Here is a 22,726-nt window from a genome sequence, read left to right on the forward strand (position 1 = left end):
AGATGTTACAACTAAACCTCATTCTTAAATAATAAACAATGCGCCTACCTATTTAAACTCTTTCCTTTACTACAGTATGATCAGGTTTCCTTTCACTTTTGTTTATAGAAACATCAGTTAGACAATGAGATGTTTCTACAATAAAACACAAAGACTGCTACTATACATAGCAAGTTCTTTTGTACCCTCATTCAAATCAAATTACGTTTAAAATATTATTATAAACAGCAGAAGCATGTTGCAATCCCCTGACTTTGCAGTTTAATACATCTTGAATAGAATAATTCTAGAAACAACACCATGCAGAAGAAAGAGTAAAAAATGTTTACCTCCGTTTGATTATTTGACAGGGTCAAGTTGAAAAGAACTTTCAAGGCCTCAATAGTGCATTCATTTTTGTCATGTGGTAATATTGCACATTTAGTATCAAAGCCAACAGCATACTTCCCAATCCATTTTATATCAAGTATGCGTTGAAGGATTTGGATGAGCAGGCCAACTGACTGTAGTTCTTGCTCTAAGCAATCACGAACATCATTTCGCAGTGCTGAAAGTAGAAAAATAAGACGCAATGTAAAGAGAACCACTTCATGACTTAGGTCCTGGTCTACATACATATTCAGACGTGCATGAAGTCCCGATGCAAGTTTCATTTCAGCACTTATCTGCTGTGCAGCTGTACTATTGAAAACAATATTGCAGAGACATTTCAAAGCTTCAATCACAATTTCAACCTCCTCAATTGGCAGAACAGATTCTCCAAAAACTTCAAGCCTGGCAAGTCTGATGAGAACTAGCATTCCTTGCTTGGTGGTCACAGGCTCTAGAACTTTTTTATCCCTTGAAAGAATTCGGAGTGTCTCCAGACACACTCTTCTACAGGATGACTGAACATCAATTTCCAAGTATTTCATAAGTCTCTTGCATAGGCTCTAAAACAAACAAACAAACAAATACATAAAGAGGTGCCTTTATTGTTACAAATAAGGAGCAAGCAAAATGAGTTTAAGCTGTTCCACAGTTTATATCTTTCAAGACTTACAGCTTCAAGGTATATAACTTCTCGAAGAATAATTCAAGGACTATGGGTACTATCGTACCTGGTGAAATTATCTTTCACCTATTTTGAAACCCATTTGGCTAGGTTCAGAATTACAAACAAGCCTAACCAGGCACCACTTGTTTTAAATTTAAATATCTGGCAGATAATGAAATCTAGAGGTTTATACCATGTAACAGACTACGTACTAAGTTTTAAAAACAGATTTTTGATTTTATTTGCATATAATTACTACTTCATGCAAGTCTAACTTGGCTGTAACACTTACATTCCATTTATGACAAATTAATTTAAAAAACTGGCCAAGAATTTATGTTTTTCAAACATTTAACATTTTGGCCTGCTAACGGCCATGTAAATAGAACTTAGTGGCTTGAAAATTAATGGAAGTTGCAGGGAATGACAATAGCAGGAAAAAAGGAAACTACAATCAGAACAACTTATTTGTGATTTACTGTACATGTATTACATGGGCACTCATTGCAAGTGAAAGTTTTAACAGATGAACTACTCTAAATAATGTAAATATAAATTCAGCAATACTCATTTCAAAGTACAATGGTGCCAAAAGAAAAGGCACTGGACTAAATAGAATGAGCTGTATTATAGTAAAGAAGTCTATACGGTTAAGTGCTCATTTCATAAAGTGAAAGATTTTAGAACTTACAGTGCAGCATAGGGTGCATTTCCTTAACATAGCTATTTAAAAAGAATGAAAAATTCACAATTAAATTATCCAGGCCTATCACATTCTCCTCAAACGGTATAACCATTACTAAAGTATCTATCCATCTACCTACCTATCTACCCTTATCTGAATGTGTATAAGTCAAAGGCAGTATCTCAAGACTGCTAGATTAAGCCCCATTGTTAAAAATTTTGAAACTTAGTTTCTTAAAAGGCAAAATGAATACAGCTCTGATCTTGGAAAAGCAGCTTGTTCTTGTATGGACGTTTAAGGCATTACAACAGTTTGCAATCCTGTCAACAATTTGCGTCACAGTGAAGGCTTATAGCCACATAATCTGTGCTACAAGAACACATTTCCCTAGCAGACTACTTTTCAGTCTTGCCAATCTGTAAAGTGACAGTTACATTACGTCATTTGCTATTACATCAGACCAAAATAAAATAATTTTAGCACTTTGAAAAGGGTCCGGTTTATTTGTTCTTCATGGATAGAATATAAAGACAGGTGCTCTTGGAGTTTCCAGGTTTAACACCTGAGGTTTGCACCTTTTGCATTTTGCTGATGTTATCATTCACTTGGCTTCATCTGAATGATCTTCAGCATGTACTGGAGAGTTCACAGTCAAGTGTTATGAAAGTGGAATGAGAATCAGAGCCCTTTCCCATAAAAGACTAGCTGCTGTTGCAAACAGAAAACATTTAGTATATTGGGTTCCTGTTCAAAAGTAGTGCAAGAGGCAAAGGTGAGATTAATAAATCAATACCTCAAAAAGCTTCAGTACTGTAGGCATTGTACCACACCACCATGGCAAAGCAAAAGATAGTCTCTAAAAACAGTTTTCAATCTACTATTCAGTCTATGTCTCCATCCTTACTTAAAAAATTAAGGGTAATGACCTAAGGACTGAGGTTGCAGGTGTAAGTGACCCTATGAACGATGGAAAAGATCTAAAAGTAGGAGGATGTCAGATTAGACCAATTTCCTAGTTGGCCTGTTAACATTCCAATAGTTCTTCTGAAGGAACTAAAATGTGCTGATGAAATTAAGGAGGTTTTTTTTTTTTTTTTTAAACAAAGTTAAAACATGATTTAATGTAGGTAACTTGTTTAAATTTTATCCATCAAGGGAAGCACTGACATGTAAAAGAATATTGTTATCAAAACCTGGAAAAGTAATAAAATAATTACTGTTTAAAAATAATTCCTATTGTCATAAAAACAATTTAGCTAAGTAGTTAGTTATTTTAATGTAATACTCACTTTTCTCTTTTCTTCTTCATTAGGATCAAATCTGAATGTTTGAATGTTCTATAAAACACATAAACAAAAACATTAAACAGTAGTTGCACAAGATATGGTGTAGTTGCACAACAGGAGAAAAGAACTCCTGTTGAGCAAAGTACTTTTGCAGTTGATAATGATGAACCACAGGAGATGCTGGTTTCTGTAGTCAATACACCGAAACAGTAAATATGACTGACAGCTGTGATGCTGGTAGAACTGTGGACCATGGATGAGAATGTACAGCAAATTCTGACTGCACATCTAAAATAATAATTAAAGCTAGTTAAAATCAAAATTAATTTGTAATCGCCAAACATGCCACACCAGAATATACCGTATAGACCACAATACTGAATTGAATGTTATTTTAAGACATCCATTCTGAAATGTATTTTAACAAATTTACTGGCCATCACTGTTTTTTTTAGTCATAATCCAAATGTTTAAAATGCACTGACAGGAGGAAATTTGGAGTGGGTTTTTATAAAGAATGACAGCGTGCGTAGCCATTTTTGCAGCTGTGGATATTGTTGCTATTCACTGCCCAGATTTTAGAGAGTTGTCCCCAGATATGTATTCTCATTCCATGAATCAGATATGTTGCGAAACCTGTTAAAATGCAAAGTAGAATCTGGCACCAGTTGCTACAAACTGCCTTGCCTTGATGGAGCCATTGAACAAAGTTCTAGAGAGAGAATAAAAATAGAAAAACAGATGTTATGATGCAAATTTGAATACAAACACAACATTTCATGTGGCTCCTTATTGAAAGTACATAAATATTAATTGAGACTATATATATTTACATTATTGTTAAAAGAAGAATATTTTGCTTTTGCACCAATTACCTAACAATATTAACAAGAAAAGGTAATATCTTAATGTGACCAACAAATAACACACAATCCAGAATGCTGAAATGAATGCTAAGAATAGAGAACCTACAACTGGAATGTGATCAGTTAAACAACATGAATTTTAATGACACAAATTACCTTAAGAGGAAGTAATAAAATAGACTGGGAGAATTAACTGACTAAATATCTGACTTTGTTTGGTGTAAAATTGCTGGACATTAAAAATATAAATACAGGTGTATAGAAACATACTCTTGACATGTTCCTATGAGTGTAGTTGGGTTTGTTTTCAAATATCATTACTTTTAATCTATTTTACTGGAATATAGTTGTAAAGTTTAAGTGTGTATACACATACACACACGCACACACAACCTGTGTAGGCTTTGACAATGGGCCTAAGTCAGGTGTCTCAAACTCAAATTGGCTTCGGGGCACTGCTGGTAATGTCATATCATACAGAGGCCACATGAATGTTCAAGTACAACAAGAGATAGTAATATTCTTTAAATCTATTTTATTTCCATTGCTAACATGTTTTTTCAAAAAGCAAACTGTACTCTAAATACATTACTTTTAAAAGTGCAATTCTTTTTTCATTAAATGAACTTAAATAAATTACCTAAACTTTGAATTAACCTAACACATGCAATACCTGAATACATTTGAACTTATATTCTATGTCTGTCCAGGAACCTGGCAGCATTTCTGCTCACACAGCCTTGCCACATTTGCCCTAATGGAGTTTACAGTTGAAACTGTGAGTACAGCTTCAAGATTAGCATCAGTAAACCTACACCTGTACTTGAATCTATTAAAGTTCATAGTTGGGAAAAGTTTCTCACACAGGTGTGTGCTTCCAAAAAAGCACATTACCTGACTGAACACTTTGGACAGCTCTGGAAAGGATGGAGGTAATTCTCTCAGAAACTGTCCAGTCAAGTCTGCTTTTCCCTGTGCATCTCTTAACTTAGATTTTAACTCACTTGCATTGCAAGTCAATAAGTTCCATTTGGAACAAACTTGGAACACTCTCCACATCAGCTGAAAAGAGGTCTGCAAACAGCTGGAAGATGTTTTGCTTTGTGACCTAAACTCAGCAAAACGTTGATCAATTTCCTACAAGTAGTTTTACAATAGCAGATGCATTATGTATCACTCCTGAATGCTGTGCCATCCTCCACAAGAAATCTACATGTTGCGAAATATGTGAGATTTTTGGCAGAAAGCTTTGTTTGTTTACCATAATTACAATTTTGTGGTGAAAGCTTTCACCCTTTCATAAGCTGCTGTGATGATCTGATCGGGGTCCTGGAGCTTCAAGTATGTGCAGCTCCTGTGCAATGTCCACTAAAAAAGCAAAGACCATAACCCATTGTGGATCTTCCAACTTAGGAACATCCATTCTGCTATCTGCCATGAAATTTTTCACCTCTGTTCTTAACACAAAAAATCTCTTTAGGATATTTCCCCTGCTGAGCCAGCGCACCTCAGTAAAGTAAAGTACATCATCCTAAGTTGACTCAATTTCTTCTAAAAAGGTTCTGAACTAGCAATGCTATAAACTCCTTGACCTGATGTAATTAATACATTTCAGAACAACAGACATGATATGTTCAAATATTAAGCATTTGCTGCACAGTGCTTGTTGATGAATAATGCAGTGTAAAACTACTACTGGATCACATTTTTCCTCTTGTAATTTTTTTTGAACCAACGCTACCAGTCCATTTTGTTTGCCTGTCATGGACGGGGCTCCATCTGTGGTGATGCCTACCAGTTTGTTCCATGGCAAACCAGCACACTCAGTCACGTCACACAGAAGCTGATATATATCATTGCCTGTGGTACGGCCATGCATCGGACATAAACTAAGCAATTCTTCACTCATATCAAAGTGGGAATTAACATCCCTAAGGAAAATTGCTAGTTGAGCAGTGTCGGTTTTGTTGGTGCTTTCATCAACTGCCACAGAGTATGCAGTAAAAACTTCAGCTTTCTCACGTAACTGATCATAAATGTCATTTGATAACTCGTCTTTTCGCTCTGGTATGGTGTTTGCCAATATTTTTTAACAAGCCCATATTTTCTGGACACAATATTTCAACGACTTTTAAGAAACTGCCCTTCGGTGAATGGCTTTCCTGCCTTAGTGATTAACTCACTTACCACATAACTTCCACCGCACCACTGGCATCCTTCTTTGTTTTACGAAAAAGACTTTGCTGTAATTTCAGGCCTTTATGTGGCTGCGTAGCTAGTTTTTTCCTCTCTTCCTCTAATACTTATACTGTTCTTGATGTTTAGTCGAATAATGATGTTTGAGATTATATTCCTGTAAAACAGCGACTTTTTCTTTGCATACAAGACAGGTGACATTTCCACTGAATTCCACAAAAAATACTGTAATGTCCATCTTTCTTGAAATTGTCTGTGTTCATCATCCACCTTCCTTTTTGGTTTGGAAAGAGACATATTTTTTATATTGATAAGCAAGCAAATGAATTCCAAAAAAAAATTTAACTTGCTTTCTTTTTATCAAAAACTGTACATTTGTACCAAATGACAGAACTGAAAGATTTACATTAATTTGAAATCATTTTTTAATTTAAAATATATTATTTTTAAACTAGTTTGAACTTAAACGAGTAAACAAAGGAAGTAGGCGAAAATAGTTAAATAAATTTAGCATTCGTGGGCCGGACTACATTATTTTGTTGACGTCATATACGGGCCGGTGGGAAGGGGATGGGAGGACGGAAATGGCCCTAAGTCATATTGCTGTTAGGTACAGTGGGGCAAAAAAGTATTTAGTCAGCCACCAATTGTGCAAGTTCTCCCACTTAAAAAGATGAGAGAGGCCTGTAATTTTCATCATAGGTATACCTCAACTATGAGAGACAAAATGAGAAACAAAAATCCAGAAAATCACATTGTCTGATTTTAAAGAATTTATTTGCAAATTATGGTGGAAAAAAAGTATTTGGTCAATAACAAAAGTTCATCTCAATACTTTGTTATATACCCTTTGTTGGCAATGACAGAGGTCAAACATTTTCTGTAAGTCTTCACACACTGTTGCTGGTATTTTTGCCCATTCCTCCATGCAGATCTCCTCTAGAGCAGTGATGTTTTGGGGCTGTCGCTGGGCAACACAGACTTTCAACTCCCTCCAAAGATTTTCTATGGGGTTGAGATCTGGAGACTGGCTAGGCCACTCCAGGACCTTGAAATGCTTCTTACGAAGCCACTCCTTCGTTACCCGGGCGGTGTGTTTGGGATCATTGTCATGCTGAAAGACCCAGCCACGTTTCATCTTCAATGCCCTTGCTGATGGAAGGAGGTTTTCACTCAAAATCTGACGATACATGGCCCCATTCATTCTTCCTTTACACAGATCAGTCGTCCTGGTCCCTTTGCAGAAAAACAGCCCCAAAGCATGATGTTTCCACCCCCATGCTTTACAGTAGGTATGGTGTTCTTTGGATGCAACTCAGCATTTTCTCCTCCAAACACGACGAGTAGAGTTTTTTTTCATCTGACCATATGACATTCTCCCTATCCTCTTCTGGATCATCCAAATGCTCTCTAGCAAACTTCAGACGGGCCTGCACATGTACTGGCTTAAGCAGGGAGACACGTCTTGCACTGCAGGATTTGAGTCCCTGGCGGCGTAGTGTGTTACTTTGGTCCCAGCTCTCTGCAGGTCAATTAACTAGGTCCCCCCATGTGGTTCTGGGATTTTGCTCACCGTCCTTGTGATCATTTTGACCCCATGGGGTGAGATCTTGCGTGGAGCTCCAGATCGAGGGAGATTATCAGTGGTCTTGTATGTCTTCCATTTTCTAATAATTGCTCCCACAGTTGATTTCTTCACACCAAGCTGCTTACCTATTGCAGATTCAGTCTTCCCAGCCTGGTGCAGGTCTACAATTTTGTTTCTGGTGTACTTTGACAGCTCTTTGGTCTTGGCCATAGTGGAGTTTGGAGTGTGACTGCTTGAACTCGTTATCAATATAAAAGACATCTATCCACAACCTCAAACAGGTGCCATTAATACAGGTAACAAGTGGAGGACAGAGGAGCCTCTTACAGAAGTTACAGGTCTGTGAGAGCCAGAAATCTTGCTTGTTTGTAGGTGACCAAATACTTATTTTCCACCATAATTTGCAAATAAATTCTTTAAAAATCAGACAATGTGATTTTCTGGATTTTTTTTCCTCATTTTGTCTCTCATAGTTGACGTATACCTATGATGAAAATTACAGGCCTCTCTCATCTTTTTAAGTGGGAGAACTTGCACAATTGGTGGCCGACTAAATACTTTTTTGCCCAACTGTAACTGGAGTTCTTTTCTATACACACTACTGTATGTGTAGTTTTGCTGTTTTTTCCTTAGAAGCTTATATTATTAGTTCAGTGGTGCCCCATACTCTTGAACATGCTACATACATTTGCCCATGAGTAAAATATTCAACCATAAGTGAATTCCTGCTTTTCCTAATGACTTGCCTTAGCTTTTTTTTTGATGGTCATTGCAAAACACAATTTTACAGGAAACTAATCTTTTGAACTAAAATGGGTAATTTGTAGGAATAATGGGAATTTTGGTATTTAATATCATTTTACCCTTTAGCATATTCTGTAAAAATGATACCTTCGTTCAGGTTTTAATTCAACACTTTCATCTGTAAGCTTGTACTGTTACAAAGTTTGGGTTAAAACAATATACAAAATGAAACAGGCCTAGTGTATGGAAACAACAGTTTTCCTCAGAAAAGGTGGGAATTCAATACTTGTGTTCAATAAGAATTAAAATAAACTCCAAATAAGCTTAAACAATGAAAAAGGTTTGAAAGACAAATAAAAGATACAGTAAACCACAAATCTAACCTTGCAATGTGCACTACATACAGTATATGTCATACAATTGTAGCAAGCCAACAGAAAGAAACTCAGCTTCAGATATGGGTTTTACTTATACTGTTAGTGGTAAATACATCTGGCTATTTTTATACCTGCTTATCCATTTCAGAGTTGTGGATTGCCACTCCCAAAAGTTTTAAGCGCATAAAGGAAGGAATCCTTTGCAGGTTACAAGACAGTCCATCACAGTGTGCACTTACCTACTCTTACTTATAATGGTCAATTCAGAGTCTCCAATCTGCCTAACTTTAAAGTCTTTTGCATGAGGGCAGAGGAGTCAATCATCCATAGAAAAACACACAAGCCACCAGCAGAACAAACAAACTCCACACATGAAGTACCCAGTCTAAGATTTGAATTTTGAGCAGTGGATCAGCTGCAGTCATTTGACAATATCCTTATTAGGACAATTTCCTTCATAGACAAAACTTCAGGAATTCAGATGATTGGTGTCTGTATGTACAGGTGCTGGTCATAAAATTAGAATATCATGACAAAGTTGATTTATTTCAGTAATTCCATTCAAAAAGTGAAACTTGTATATTAGATTCATTCATTACACACAGACTGATGTATTTCAAATGTTTATTTCTTTTAATGTAGATGATTATAACTGACAACTAATGAAAGTCCCAAATTCAGTATCTCGGAAAATTAGAATATTGTGAAAAGGTTCAATATTGAAGACACCTGGTGCCACACTCTAATCAGCTAATTAACTCAAAACACCTGCAAAAGCCTTTAAATGGTCTCTCAGTCTAGTTCTGTAGGCTACACAATCATGAGGAAGACTGCTGACTTGACAGTTGTCCAAAAGACGACCATTGACACATTGCACAAGGAGGACAATACACAAAAGGTCATTGCTAAAGAGGCTGGCTGTTCACAGAGCTCTGTGTCCAAGCACATTAATAGAGAGGCGAAGGGAAGGACAAGATGTGATAGAAAAAAGTGTACAAGCAATAGGGATAACCACACCCTGGAGAGGATTGTGAAACAAAACCCATTCAAAAATGTGGGGGAGATTCACAAAGAGTGGACTGCAGCTGGAGTCAGTGCTTCAAGAACCACCACGCACAGACGTATGCAAGACATGGGTTTCAGCTGTCGCATTCCTTGTGTCAAGCCACTCTTGAAAAAGAGACAGCGTCAGAAGCGTCTCGCCTAGGCTAAAGACAAAAGGACTGGACTGCTGCTGAGTGGTCCAAAGTTATGTTCTCTGATGAAAGTAAATTTTGCATTTCCTTTGGAAATCAAGGTCCCAGAGTCTGGAGGAAGAGAGGAGTGGCACAGAACCCACGTTGCGTGAGGTCCAGTGTAAAGTTTCCACAGTCAGTGATGGTTTGGGGTGCCATGTCATCTGCTGGTGTTGGTCCATTGTGTTTTCTGAGGTCCAAGGTCAACACAGCCGTCTACAAGGAAGTTTTAGAGCACTTCATGCTTCCTGCTGCTGACGAACTTCACGGAGATGCAGATTTCATTTTCCAACAGGACCTGGCACCTGCACACAGTGCCAAAGCTACCAGTACCTGGTTTAAGGACCATGGTATCCCTGTTCTTGATTGGCCAGCAAACTCTCCTGACCTTAACCCCATATATGGGGTATTGTGAAGAGGAAGATGCAATACGCCAGACCCAACAATTCAGAAGAGCTGAAGGCCACTATCAGAGCAACATGGGCTGTCATAACACCTGAGCAGTGCCACAGACTGATCAACTCCATGCCACGCCGCATTGTTGCAGTAATCCAGGCCAAAGGAGCCCCAACTAAATATTGAGTGCTGTACATGCTCTTACTTTTCATGTTCATACCTTTCAGTTGGCCAACATTTCTAAAAATCCTTTTTTTGCATTGGTCTTAATTGATACAGTAATCCCTCCTCCATCGCGGGGGTTGCGTTCCAGAGCCACCCGCGAAATAAGAAAATCCGCTAAGTAGAAACCATATGTTTATGTGGTTATTTTTATATTGTCATGCTTGGGTCACAGATTTGCGCAGAAACACAGGAGGTTGTAAAGAGACAGGAACGTTATTCAAACACTGCAAACAAACATTTGTCTCTTTTTCAAAAGTTTAAACTATGCTCCATGACAAGACAGAGATGACAGTTCCGTCTCACAATTAAAAGAATGCAAACACATCTTCCTCTTCAAAGGAGTGCGCGTCAGGAGCAGATAATGTCAGAGAGATAGAGAAAAGCAAACAAATCAATAGGGCTGTTTGGCTTTTAAGTATGCGAAGCACCGTGAAGGAAGCAGCTGCACAGAAGGTAGCAACGTGAAGATAATCTTTCAGCATTTTTAGACGAGCGTCTGTATCGTCTAGGTGTGCAAACAGCCCCCCTGCTCAATCCCCCTACGTCAGGATCAGAGAAAGTCAGCGCAAGAGAGAGAGAGAGAAAAGTAAGTTGGGTAGCTTCTCAGCACATCTGCCAATAGCGTCCCTTGTATGAAATCAACTGGGCAAACCAACTGAGGAAGCATGTACAAGAAATTAAAAGACCCATTGTCCGCAGAAATCCGCGAACCAGCAAAAAATCCGCGATATATATTTAAATATGTTTACATATAAAATCTGCGATAGAGTGAAGCTGCGAAAGGCAAAGCGCGATACAGCGAGGGATTACTGTATTCTAATTTTCCGAGATACTGAATTTGGGACTTTCATTAGTTGTCAGTTATAATCATCTACATTAAAAGAAATAAACATTTGAAATACATCAGTCTGTGTGTAATGAATGAATCTAATATACAAGTTTCACTTTTTGAATGGAATTACTGAAATAAAGCAACTTTGTCATGATATTCTAATTTTATGACCAGCACCTATAGATGTAAGCAGTCGATTTTAGTTTTAACCAGGGCTCTCAAACCAAAAAAGCTTTTTCAATAAAAAAAACACAATCTTAACTTTGTAGTGGCTTGCCCCAAATAAAAATCTAAACAACCAATCCATCCTAATTGACTAAAAAGCAACAATACTTGTCATTTTAACTGCAACCAGTATAAAACAGCCAGATACCTGGCTGATGATTTGCAGTACGTTTACACTTCTGATTCATCCACTTACATAGTACACTTCTGATACGTCCAGTTACCCAACAGCAGTATGACTTAGGGCATGGGTCTCAAACTCCCGGCCTGTGGGCCATTTCTGCCCTTCCATCCCCTTTCCAACCGGCCTGTATATGACGTCAACAAGTCCCAAACCCTGGTTCTAGCATTAGTAAAATGTATTTTGTATTGTCATTGGTGAAAATACACAATTCACTACAACAGTCAATAATTATGCAAATCCAATGATAACTTAAAGACAGTTAACAAGAGAACTCTGGATTTTATTAGCAAAGTAGAATTCTATTCTGTTCTGTTCTTCAAAAACAGAAAAATAAATGCATTATAATTTTTTTAATTTTGATTTGGTTGAAATTATGACAGAGACAGAAAAAACTGAAAAAGTAATATATTAATACCATTAAACAGTAGTTCTTAACCTTTTAGATTTAAGACCCATTTTAATATGTTTTTAGTCAATGAAGATCCCAGGAGACATTTTCCATTGCAACTTTTAACACACAGCCTTGTGGTACACAATCAAAAGGAGAGGATTCACACCACCAGGATGTTTGAGCTTGTTGATAAACTTTAAAAAGAAATTACAGAGGTTCCCATTTGGTGTAATAAGTGCAATGATAAACAATGTCACACACGTGCGCATGGGAGGCAGCTAAAGGGCTCTCAAACAGATGCTACGTAAGGTGGTCAGCGAGGATGGACGGAACTGGGATCAGCTCCTCCCCCTCGTCCTTTTTGCCTATCGGGAAGTCCCTCAAGCCTCCACGGGGTTCTCCCCTTTTGAATTACTGTATGGGCGACAACCCCGGAGCATATTGGATATTTTAAAAGAAGGATGGGAAGAAGAGGCTCTTCCCTCTACAAACATATTAGAGTACAGTAATCCCTCGCTACTTTGCAGTTCACTTTTCGCGGATTCACGACTTCGCGGGTTTTTAAATACAAGTGATAACCCGCCTATCACGGAAGTTAAGTTCCAGACCCATCAGCAACAAGAGAAAATCCGCGATATAGAAAGACCATATAAATAAACATTTTTATAGTTTAAGCCTTAAAATACCCATCCCACATGCTTTAAACACATGTAAACTTATAAAACACATATGATATGTGGATGTCGGGCTAAGGATATGAGTAACATCTCACTATTATAAAACATTTTAACTTCACGCAAGACAAGACAGTGAGACAGGAAAATAGGTGCTGTACAGGCTTTTAAATTATTGACACGCAGAGCGACAAGCAGCACAAAGCCAGCACAAAGTCCACTTCTCCTTAGCGTTCATTCAGCTCCCCACCCCCTTGACAATGCGAAGTGGCAGGAGCGTACTGCGCCTCCGGGGAGGAGGGTTTGAGCGAACAGTGCGTTCAGCCCTCACACACCCCCACTCCTCCTCCTCCTTCCGAACGCGCAGAGCGACAAGCAGGCATTTTGGCAGAAGCAGCACAAAGTCCATTTCTGCTCAGCATGAGTTCAGCTGCCCCCCTTCACAAAGCGAGTGCAGACACATCGACGTCTGATCGCTGCATGCAGTGTGCAGTGTTGGTCTGAGGTGTTTAAGAATGTAGAAAGTGTTTAAGAGCATAGGAAGTGTTTATAAGAGTGTGGGAAAGGTTAACAAGAGAGTGAGAAAGGTTTATAAGAGTGTGGGAAGGGTTTATAAAGCCTTAAAATATGTATAAATAATAAAATAAATATAGGTCGCTACTTCGCGGATTTTCACCTATCGCAGGGGGCTCTGGAACGTAACCCTCGCGATAGGTGAGGGATGACTGTATATCGCGCAATTAGGCGATAGATTTGGAAAGATACGGCCCCTCTTTAAAAGTCACATGGAAGAGGCCCAAACAGCACAGGCCCGTTATTATAACCGCGGCACGTCTCTCCGGGAGTTCTGCCCGGGAGATCGGGTCATGGTCCTAGTGCCTACCTCCCACTCGAAGTTGCTTGCCCATTGGCAAGGCCCCTACGAAGTTAAGGAGAGGAAAGGACTGGTCGACTATTTGGTGAGTCAACCGAATCGTCGGCCGAAAGAGCGGGTTTATCATGTGAATCTGCTGAAACCGTGGAAGGACAGGGATCCCGATCCCTCCTCCGGCCAGCCCCGCTCACACTTCGCTCACACTCACAGCCTTAACTTCGGTGCGGACTTAAGTCCCCGACAACGGCAAGAGCTGGAAACAGTTATCTGGGCCGTTCAGGAGGTATTCAGTGAGAACCCTGGACGTACCTCTCTGGTTGAGCATAACATTGTGACGGAGCCAGGGGTTATTGTCCGAGAACGCCCGTATCGCCTTCCCGAGGCAAAAAGGGCTGAAGTGGAGCTTGAGATCAAGCGCATGCTGGAACTAGGAGTGATTGAGGAAAGTTATAGTCCCTGGTCCAGTCCCATTGTGCTGGTCGGTAAGCCTGACAGAAGTTAGAGGTTTTGCAATGACTTCCATCGGCTTAATCAAGTCTCCCAATTTGATGCCTATCCAATGCCACGAGTGGACGACCTCCTCGAGAGGCTTGGAAAGGCTCGATATTTGACCACACTTGACATGACAAAAGGGTACTGGCAGGTTCCTTTAACGGACTCCGCAAAGGAAAAAACGGCGTTTAGTACCCTTAGCGGACACTGGCAGTATCGTGTCCTTCCATTTGGGTTACATGGGGCCCCTGACACCTTCCAGCGTCTGGTGGACAAAGTGCTCTGGCCTCATAACTCATACAATGCTGCCTACCTGGATGACGTGGTCATCTATTCCAGCACATGGAAGGAACACCTACAGCATGTCCAAGCGGTATTGCGGACACTTGGTGAGGCCGGGCTCAGGATTAATCCCAAGAAATGTATTTAGGCTACCTGGTGGGTCTGGGTACCGTAAGGCCACAGTGCTCCAAGGTAGACGCCATTTTGAAATGGCCCCGTCCGCGAACCAAGCGGCAGGTCCAAGCCTTTCTCTGGTTAGCGGGGTACTACCGCCGGTTTGTGCCCCGGTTCTCAGAGAGAGCGGCGCCCTTGGCTGATTTAACAAGGAAGAGGGCCCCGAACATTGTGGTATGGACTGAGAAGACAGGCGCTGCATTTAGTGACTTAAAGCAGGCCCTTACATCCGCACCTATTTTGATGGCACCTAACTTTTCTTTGCCTTTCATCCTCCAGACGGACACTTCGGACACAGGCTTGGGAGCAGTGCTGAGCCAAAGCGTCGATGGTGTGGAGCACCCGATCATGTACCTGAGCCGGAAACTGTTAGACCTGGAGACCAGGTATGCAGCGGTGGAAAGGGAGGCTTTGGCGATTAAGTGGGCGATTACTCAGCTTAGGTACTACCTGTTGGGCCGGGAATTCACCCTTGTCACGGACCATGCACCCCTACAGTGGATGGCCCTGCACAAGGAGTCGAATCCACGGGTCACCAGGTGGTTTCTTGACCTATAGCCATATAAGTTTTCGCTCGTTCATCACCGAGGCTCTCTCCATGCCAACGCTGATGCTCTTTCCCGAGTTCACGACCTCTCGGTTAGGGTCGCCCAACCCGACGGGTCTGGGCTGAGGGGGGGGGCCTTGTCACACATGTGCGCATGGGAGGCAGCTAAAGGGCTTGAGTGACGGCAGTTCTGAGATATGCCGAGAGGTGGCAGAGTGCACTGACTCTTTTTCTTTCTTGCCTGCAGACCATTCCTGGGAGATTCCAACTGGCTCTCGTGACATCATTTCCGGGGCCGAGCCAATGGAAGGAGTCCTTACTGGCTCCGGCCCCTCTGACGTCACGTCCGGGCCCGAACCAATGGAGAACGAACACGTCCCTGATCCTTATGACCTCACTTCCTGTCTTCCCCTTTAAAACCCTGCCCTTTGTCCTAATTCCTCAGTCTTGTCTTGGACTCAATTGTATGCACACCCGTGCTGTTTATTTACATAAAACGACTTTTGCAGCCAGGATACCAGATTATACGGGTGGTTGCCCCAAACCTTTATTTGAGTATGTCTTGTCTTTTTGACAACAAATATAATATCGAAAAGTGCACACTTTTAGTGGGACAAACTCACTGATAAATGTACTGTATATTGTGGTGTTAGCAATGCACAGGTTGGGGGGGGACGTGAGGGGATTGGGTATGTAGGTGGAAAGTGTGATATACTCAGGCACTGAAATGGCCTTTTTTCACTCATGACCCACTTTTGGGACTGAAACACATTGCCATAAATGACATCCATCAGCGGAAACTATACAGCGGTGTGTTTACAGTAAATTGGTACAGTCATGCATTACACAGTGAGACAAAGAGTTTATTTATTACCATCCATATGAAACAAATTAGTACTGGGTGATAACACCAGTTGATCCGGTATACTGAATGAAATTCTTCTGTCTGTGTGGATTTTAAGAAAACAATTTCACTGGTATGCTAAAAACTAATGAAAAACTTGTGAACACATTTAAATATAAAACATCGAACATGAATATAAAAGGAAACGTGATTTTTTTTGGTGGTCTTATTGGTGTTTTAAAGGCAATGCTTTTGTGTATAGACTTGAATGGAAACTGTGTAATAAGGGAGCCTACTCCTAATTTTACCCAGAGTTCTGTGCACTTCAGTCTGATTGATGAATCAATGGAAACAAGACAGGAGGACAGGAAGAAGTTGTGTTTTCTGCTGTGTTCACTTGGAAGTAACGTTGTGAGTGAGAGAAGCTGTACTTTTATCAGTTCTAGAGAGGGGAACAACTGTAGTCAAATATATTTGGTTAGCAGAGTGTTAACAAGTGTTTCAATGGATAAGAGGCACACCTGACACCAATTACTTAAATCATTACATTAATTAGTAATACATGTTATTTGTCGTCCTGGCCATCGGATCTTACTTTATTCTTTGTTACTCAGTATTGCCTAATCTTATTTTTATATTTTTCTTTTTTCGTTCTTCATCTTGTAAAGCACTTTGAGCTACATTACTTATATGAAACAGTGCTATATAAATAAATGTTGCTGTTATAAAAAAAACAAGTGTCTGTCTGCAAAATATATACCAGTATGTTGCAAAATCATCAGAATTTTCACTTTCGCATAATGTGGATTTTAGGCCATACTGTACACCCCTAAAACATATTAATTCACAGGAAAATTGTGTAAACTTTACTATGAAGCAATCCATATTACTAAACGAGAATGGTAAACCGGATGGACGCAGGGACATGGGCCGTGGACGCAAAAGACGTATTGCGCAGGCGCCACACAAAGCCCCCCTCCAAGCACCGGAAAATGAGAAATGATGCGCCACGCCCATAGCAACAGACCCATGCAACAAAAAAGAGGATTCAGACCCACGACACACAAAGCACCCCTCCACTAACAGAAATAAGAAATGAGGCAACGCGACCCTAGCACACCAAAAACAAAATAGTCAGACGCAAGTGCCACATAGCACACGAAACGGTACGCACACAAAAATGAGGATTCACACCCACGACACACAAAGCCCCCCTCCACTAACAGAAATAAAAAATGAGGCAACGTGCCCCTCAAAGAAAACGCACGCCAACAAACGACGTCATACATAGACAACAAGAGACCGGACTACAATACATATACAGGCGCGACACCTGATGGGTAATAATACGAAGAAACCCTCCAAGCACCGGAAAATGAGAAATGATGCTCCGCACCCATAGCAACAGACCCATGCAACAAAGCGCCAGACGAAGCCCATACCACACGAAACAGGACACACACAAAAAAGAGGATTCAGACCCACGACACACAAAGCCCCCCTCCACTAACAGAAATAAAAAATGAGGCAGTGCGCCCCTCAAAAAAAAAGCTCGATTACTTATCCATTTTACTCACGATAAAGAACAAACAAGTCATGCATTCACGATCAGAAAAGGCTCCATATTAGCAGTCAGTGCGATCGTCCTTATTAACGTTCCATATTACTAACGATAATGAACAAACAAGTGATGAATTCACGATCATGGGTGCAAAACGATATGGCTCGAGTAACGGGACCACAAACACGAACCCGCATGAAAAAAAACAATACACGTCGGCGCCTACAACACACTTCTGAAACCGCGGAATAAAAAATGTCTCGGCTCCAAAAACACATGTCACTCCTTATTCAAAATACCGGTCCCAGTCACAGAAACATCGGTATCCACTATGAAAATGAACAGTAACAATCCATGTGACATCCGTCTTGCCAAACTATTAATTATAGATGAATGTACAATGGCATCCAGTCACTTACTCATCACCATTGATAAACTTCTACAAACGTTGATGAATAATAATATTCCCTTTGGTGGAAAGGTACTTTTATTAGGAGGAGATTTTAGACAGTGCTTAACTATTGTGAATTTCCCATTGGGATTAATAAAGTATCTATCTATCTATCTATCTATCTATCGCTCCACATGCAATGCGCTCAGCTATTGTTCAGTCCAACTTAAAATACGCGGACAATTGGCATTGCGTTAATGAATAATAATATTCCCTTTGGAGGAAAGGTACTTTTATTAGGAGGAGATTTTAGACAGTGCTTAGCTATTGCTCCACATGCCATGCGCTCAGCTATTGTTCAGTCCACCTTAAAATACCCGGACGACGTCATACATAAACAACAAGAGACCGGACTACAATACATATACAGGCGCGAGACCTGATTGGTGATAATACGAAGAAACGAACAGTCCGCATATTAACAGTGAGTGCGATCCTCCTTATTACTTATCCATATTACTAACGATAAAGAACAAACAAGTCATGAATTCACGATCACGGGTACAGAACGAGACGGCTCGAGTAACGGGACCTCAAACACGAACCCGCATCAAAAAAAACAATAAATGTCGGTGCCTACAACGCGCTTCTAAAACCACGGAACAAAAAATGTTACGCGGACAATTGGCATTGCTTTCAAAAGATACAGTTGGTACAAAACATGCGATGTCCAGATCCAGAATATAACAATTGTTTTTTACAACGGGGAGATGGTACACTCACCAATACAGATGGACTTCACCCAGATATTATTACAATTCCTCAAGCCTATATCTGCGACGACTTAGTTACGGAGGTATTTGGAACAGCAATCTCATTAGACCAAATACCCCTTTTAACACAACGGACTATATTATGTCCAAAAAATATTAATGTTGATCACATAAATAACCAAGTCAGTGCATTACTTCCTGTAGAGGCACAGCTCTTTCTAAGCTCTGACAAAGTTTACTCTGCTGACAACAATGACCATCTTAATTTCCCCTTACAATATTTGAACACTATTAACCCAGCCGGATTACCACAACACAATCTTAACCTTACAATCGGAACAATAATTATGCTATTAAGAAACCTTAACACTAAACAAGGTTTATGCAATGGTACACATTTAGTCGTCAACACCATGACACACAATGTTATTGAGGCAAAACTTCTTACAGGATCACATGCTAACAATACTGTTTTGATTTCTACAATTGACCTTACAAGTTCTGACCTAGAATTACCTTTTACACTTAAACGGCGACAGTTCCCCATTAAACCTGCACTTGCCATGACCATCAACAAATCACAAGGCCAAACCATGAACAAGGTTGGCATCTACCTCTCTGACCCCGTTTTTGGACATGGACAACTTTATGTGGCCTTATCACGAGTTTGACGTTCATCTGACGTTAAAGTTAAGGTTATAAATGATCCATGCCAAAAGAAACTCATTCAAGAACAAGACACCATCTTTACTACTAATGTTGTGTACAAAGAAATTTTCCGAAAAATCTTTACACTGTGCCTTGCAATTTATTCTTGGCTTCCTATATGCGTCATCTACACCTTCACACTATGCTATACTTCATACATTCATCACACTATTTATAATTACCCAACACCAGGGGTTGGTGAGCGAAGCGAGCAGGGGGCGGAGCCCCCTAGTCCTAGAGACTTGGAACTATTTCTTGAGCTACTAATCTCTTACTTTCCTGTGAACTAAATGTGTCATGTTCTTGTCTCCCGTCTGCAACCTTTTCTGCCAGTGCCAACAAGTCAGCATTGTATGAACGCAACAGTGTGCCATTTTCTAGAAGCAATTCCATATTCACACAATGGTACTGTAAACGGCCTATGGGGATAAATATGAAGCTTGCAAATGCAAAAAGATAAATGTAGTTGTGTTTTCTGCAAACCTAGCCTTTGCCTGAATTACCTGCTAAATTTGAAGACGGAGAGATGGAAGGATGTAAATAGAAAAACACATCAATAAATGTGGGCGTGGGGGAGTTGTAAATACTTTTAGATCGCTGCCACATTCTGCTGTGTTACAACACATTTAAATTGGATTTTTTTGTATGGTTAACAAAACATAGTTTACATTTTGAGTCTCCTTATTCACATCCATTATAAAAGTAAATAAAAAGCTAAACACTGCAAAAACCATTTTAGAAAGTATTTATCCCTTTGTCACTATTATCATCCTCTTTAATAAAATCCCTGTGTGCGTCCAGGTGTCCGTGTGTGTGTGTCTTCTGGTGAAGTGCGCATGCGCAGGGCACGGAGCGATGTGCAATATTACTGTCAGAGAAAATTACAGGCGTTTTACGGAAATACAAACTAGTACTACTGCGAGAGGAAATTAAAGGTACACAATACAGTGACGCATATTACAGACACATACAAGCCAGTATTACTGTCAGAGAAAATTAAAGGCATATTACCGACGCGCACGCCTGTATTACCGCCAGAGAAAATTAAAGGTATATTACGGACGTACAAGCCAGCAGGCGTACAAGACAGTATTACTGTCACAGAAAATTAAAGACACACAATACACGATGGCAGCCCACAAAGAACGGTCAGCTCAGCAAGTAAACATCAACAAAAGAAAGGCTGAAAGACAAACAAAAATACGACCAACAAACAGAATGAGGTCAAGGTCCCTTGCCATTTAATATAGACTGTTCCTACTAATCTTTATGCACTACTGTTCTAGCGCCTGTTATTGTAACGGGCTTAATGACTAGTTCCATTATAAGTTTATACTGTAGGTATAAAAGTAAATAAAACAATATAAAACTGAAAATCCAAATTTGAAAAATATTCCTCCATTTGTATTTGCTGTCATTACACAATGCCATTATAATGGGAAGAATCTCCTGATACATATGCAACTGTGTGCACTTTACCATTTAAAATTAATTAATCTACATTTGTAAGGATGCACCTGCTGGAGTGATATCACTTTGTTGGTCAGGGCATACAAAGTAATATCAACAATTACCTTTGAACATAACTGTAGTACTAGGGTGTTGTACCGTGTTAGCCATTATGAATGTAGAGAAAAGCCAAGCAAAATGACACCTTTTATTGGCTAACTAAAAAGATTACAATATGCAAGCTTTCGAGGCAACTCAGGCCCCTTGGCCTTTTACATTACATCTTGCCTGAAGAAGGGGCCTGAGTTGCCTCGAAAGCTTGCATATTGTAATCTTTTTAGTTAGCCAATAAAAGGTGTCATTTTGCTTTGAACATAACAAAATAATTGGTAACAGTAGGGTTGCACAAAAGGCTAAACTTTAAAACAGTATCAGCATTTTAGGGTTTTTGGTACAAGAAGTAAATGTGACCTTTCCAATTTACCGCTTAGACATGTCCTGCCCAATGCCTCAATGCGACTGAGACTTCTCAGGGGCTCTCCACCACCAATGCTTTGAGGCGCTCAAGACTTCAACAGTACACCCATCCCCCCCAAAATTGCTACCTGCCCTACTGCTTTTGATGTACACTTTATGCTATCAAGGTGGAAGATGTGCATAGTGTGACACGGTGAACCAGCGAGGTTTGCACTTGTGTGGCGCACTAGGGGGTCTAGAGTAAGATGGGAGGAGTTTGTAATTATCCATTATTTGTTTTGGAACTGTTTTGGTGCCGGTACTGATATCCGAAAGCTGGTATCTATATCAAAGTTAATATTTTAGTATCAATCCAACACTAGTTGACAGAAAAAAGATTTCAGGGACACTGAGAATCCCAAGGAGCCTCATCGGATATCAGGAAATATAGGACACATTTAACTATCCAGAGTTGTGCCATGGTACTCAGCATTTAAGCAAGAAGAATGAGAATACATATCATTTGCACGGTGTCACAAGTGAAACAGAAGAAACTGTGGTTAATCAACCATTGTTCAGGTATTACCAATTTTTACTGTTTTGTAGAATGGCAAAGACAAAGCCATATTTTGAAAAAGTACATCACACATAGTTGTGCCTTAAAAACATTTAGGATTCTTGTAAATAAAAGCAAAAAGTTCAGTGGGTTGATGATTCAGAAATGAAGTTGTTTTGCCTTAACTTTGCAATATGGTCTTTCCACTGAAGTATAGAAGTGGCAGCATTACTATATGTAGTCAGATTGATTTTCATCAACAAATGGTAGACTTATCAAAACTGATGGTAAAATGGGAGGATCAAAGTGGATCGAAAAACTGTAGCAATTGTTTACAAAAGAAGTAACTGAAACTGCCTAAATGGTGCAGTCAAGTGAAGTCAGGTTTAATGTCATGTACACATAGTACAATGAAATGCTTACTTCCATGACTCCTCAGGACACTTGACAAGGTCCTGACTTAAACTCCATGGAAAATCTGTAGCAGAAACATAAGATTACTGTCCATCATTTTCTGCCACGCAATTAAGTGGAGCAGTTCTAGGATCAAATGCTAAAATCAGCAAAACCATAAAGGCTGATTACATCACACCACAAAAGAGTTACAGCTGTTAATGCCAGAGAAGGGGTAGAAATATTAAATACACTATACTATTTTTAATACATGTGATTATGGCCC

The 22,726-nt window shown here is 39.8% G+C and overlaps 2 protein-coding genes across 4 annotated transcripts in view; one reads left to right on the plus strand and one right to left on the minus strand.

The window, feature by feature from the left end:
• Positions 1-22,726, plus strand: part of LOC114662582 (NADH-cytochrome b5 reductase 3-like) — a 1,047,486-nt gene that overhangs the window by 591,972 nt on the left and 432,788 nt on the right. The window lies entirely within an intron of this gene.
• Positions 1-22,726, minus strand: part of ric8b (RIC8 guanine nucleotide exchange factor B) — a 101,893-nt gene that overhangs the window by 76,763 nt on the left and 2,404 nt on the right. For both annotated transcript variants that reach the window (XM_028816062.2, XM_051934538.1), the window contains exons 2-3: positions 3,011-3,058; positions 330-932 (exon numbers count right to left, since the gene is read on the minus strand). In XM_028816062.2, the coding sequence (XP_028671895.1) occupies positions 330-932; positions 3,011-3,058 (651 nt within the window). The remainder of the gene's footprint in view (positions 1-329; positions 933-3,010; positions 3,059-22,726) is intronic.

The sequence above is a fragment of the Erpetoichthys calabaricus genome, chromosome 1, assembly GCF_900747795.2.
Source record: "Erpetoichthys calabaricus chromosome 1, fErpCal1.3, whole genome shotgun sequence".
Taxonomy (NCBI): domain Eukaryota; kingdom Metazoa; phylum Chordata; class Cladistia; order Polypteriformes; family Polypteridae; genus Erpetoichthys; species Erpetoichthys calabaricus.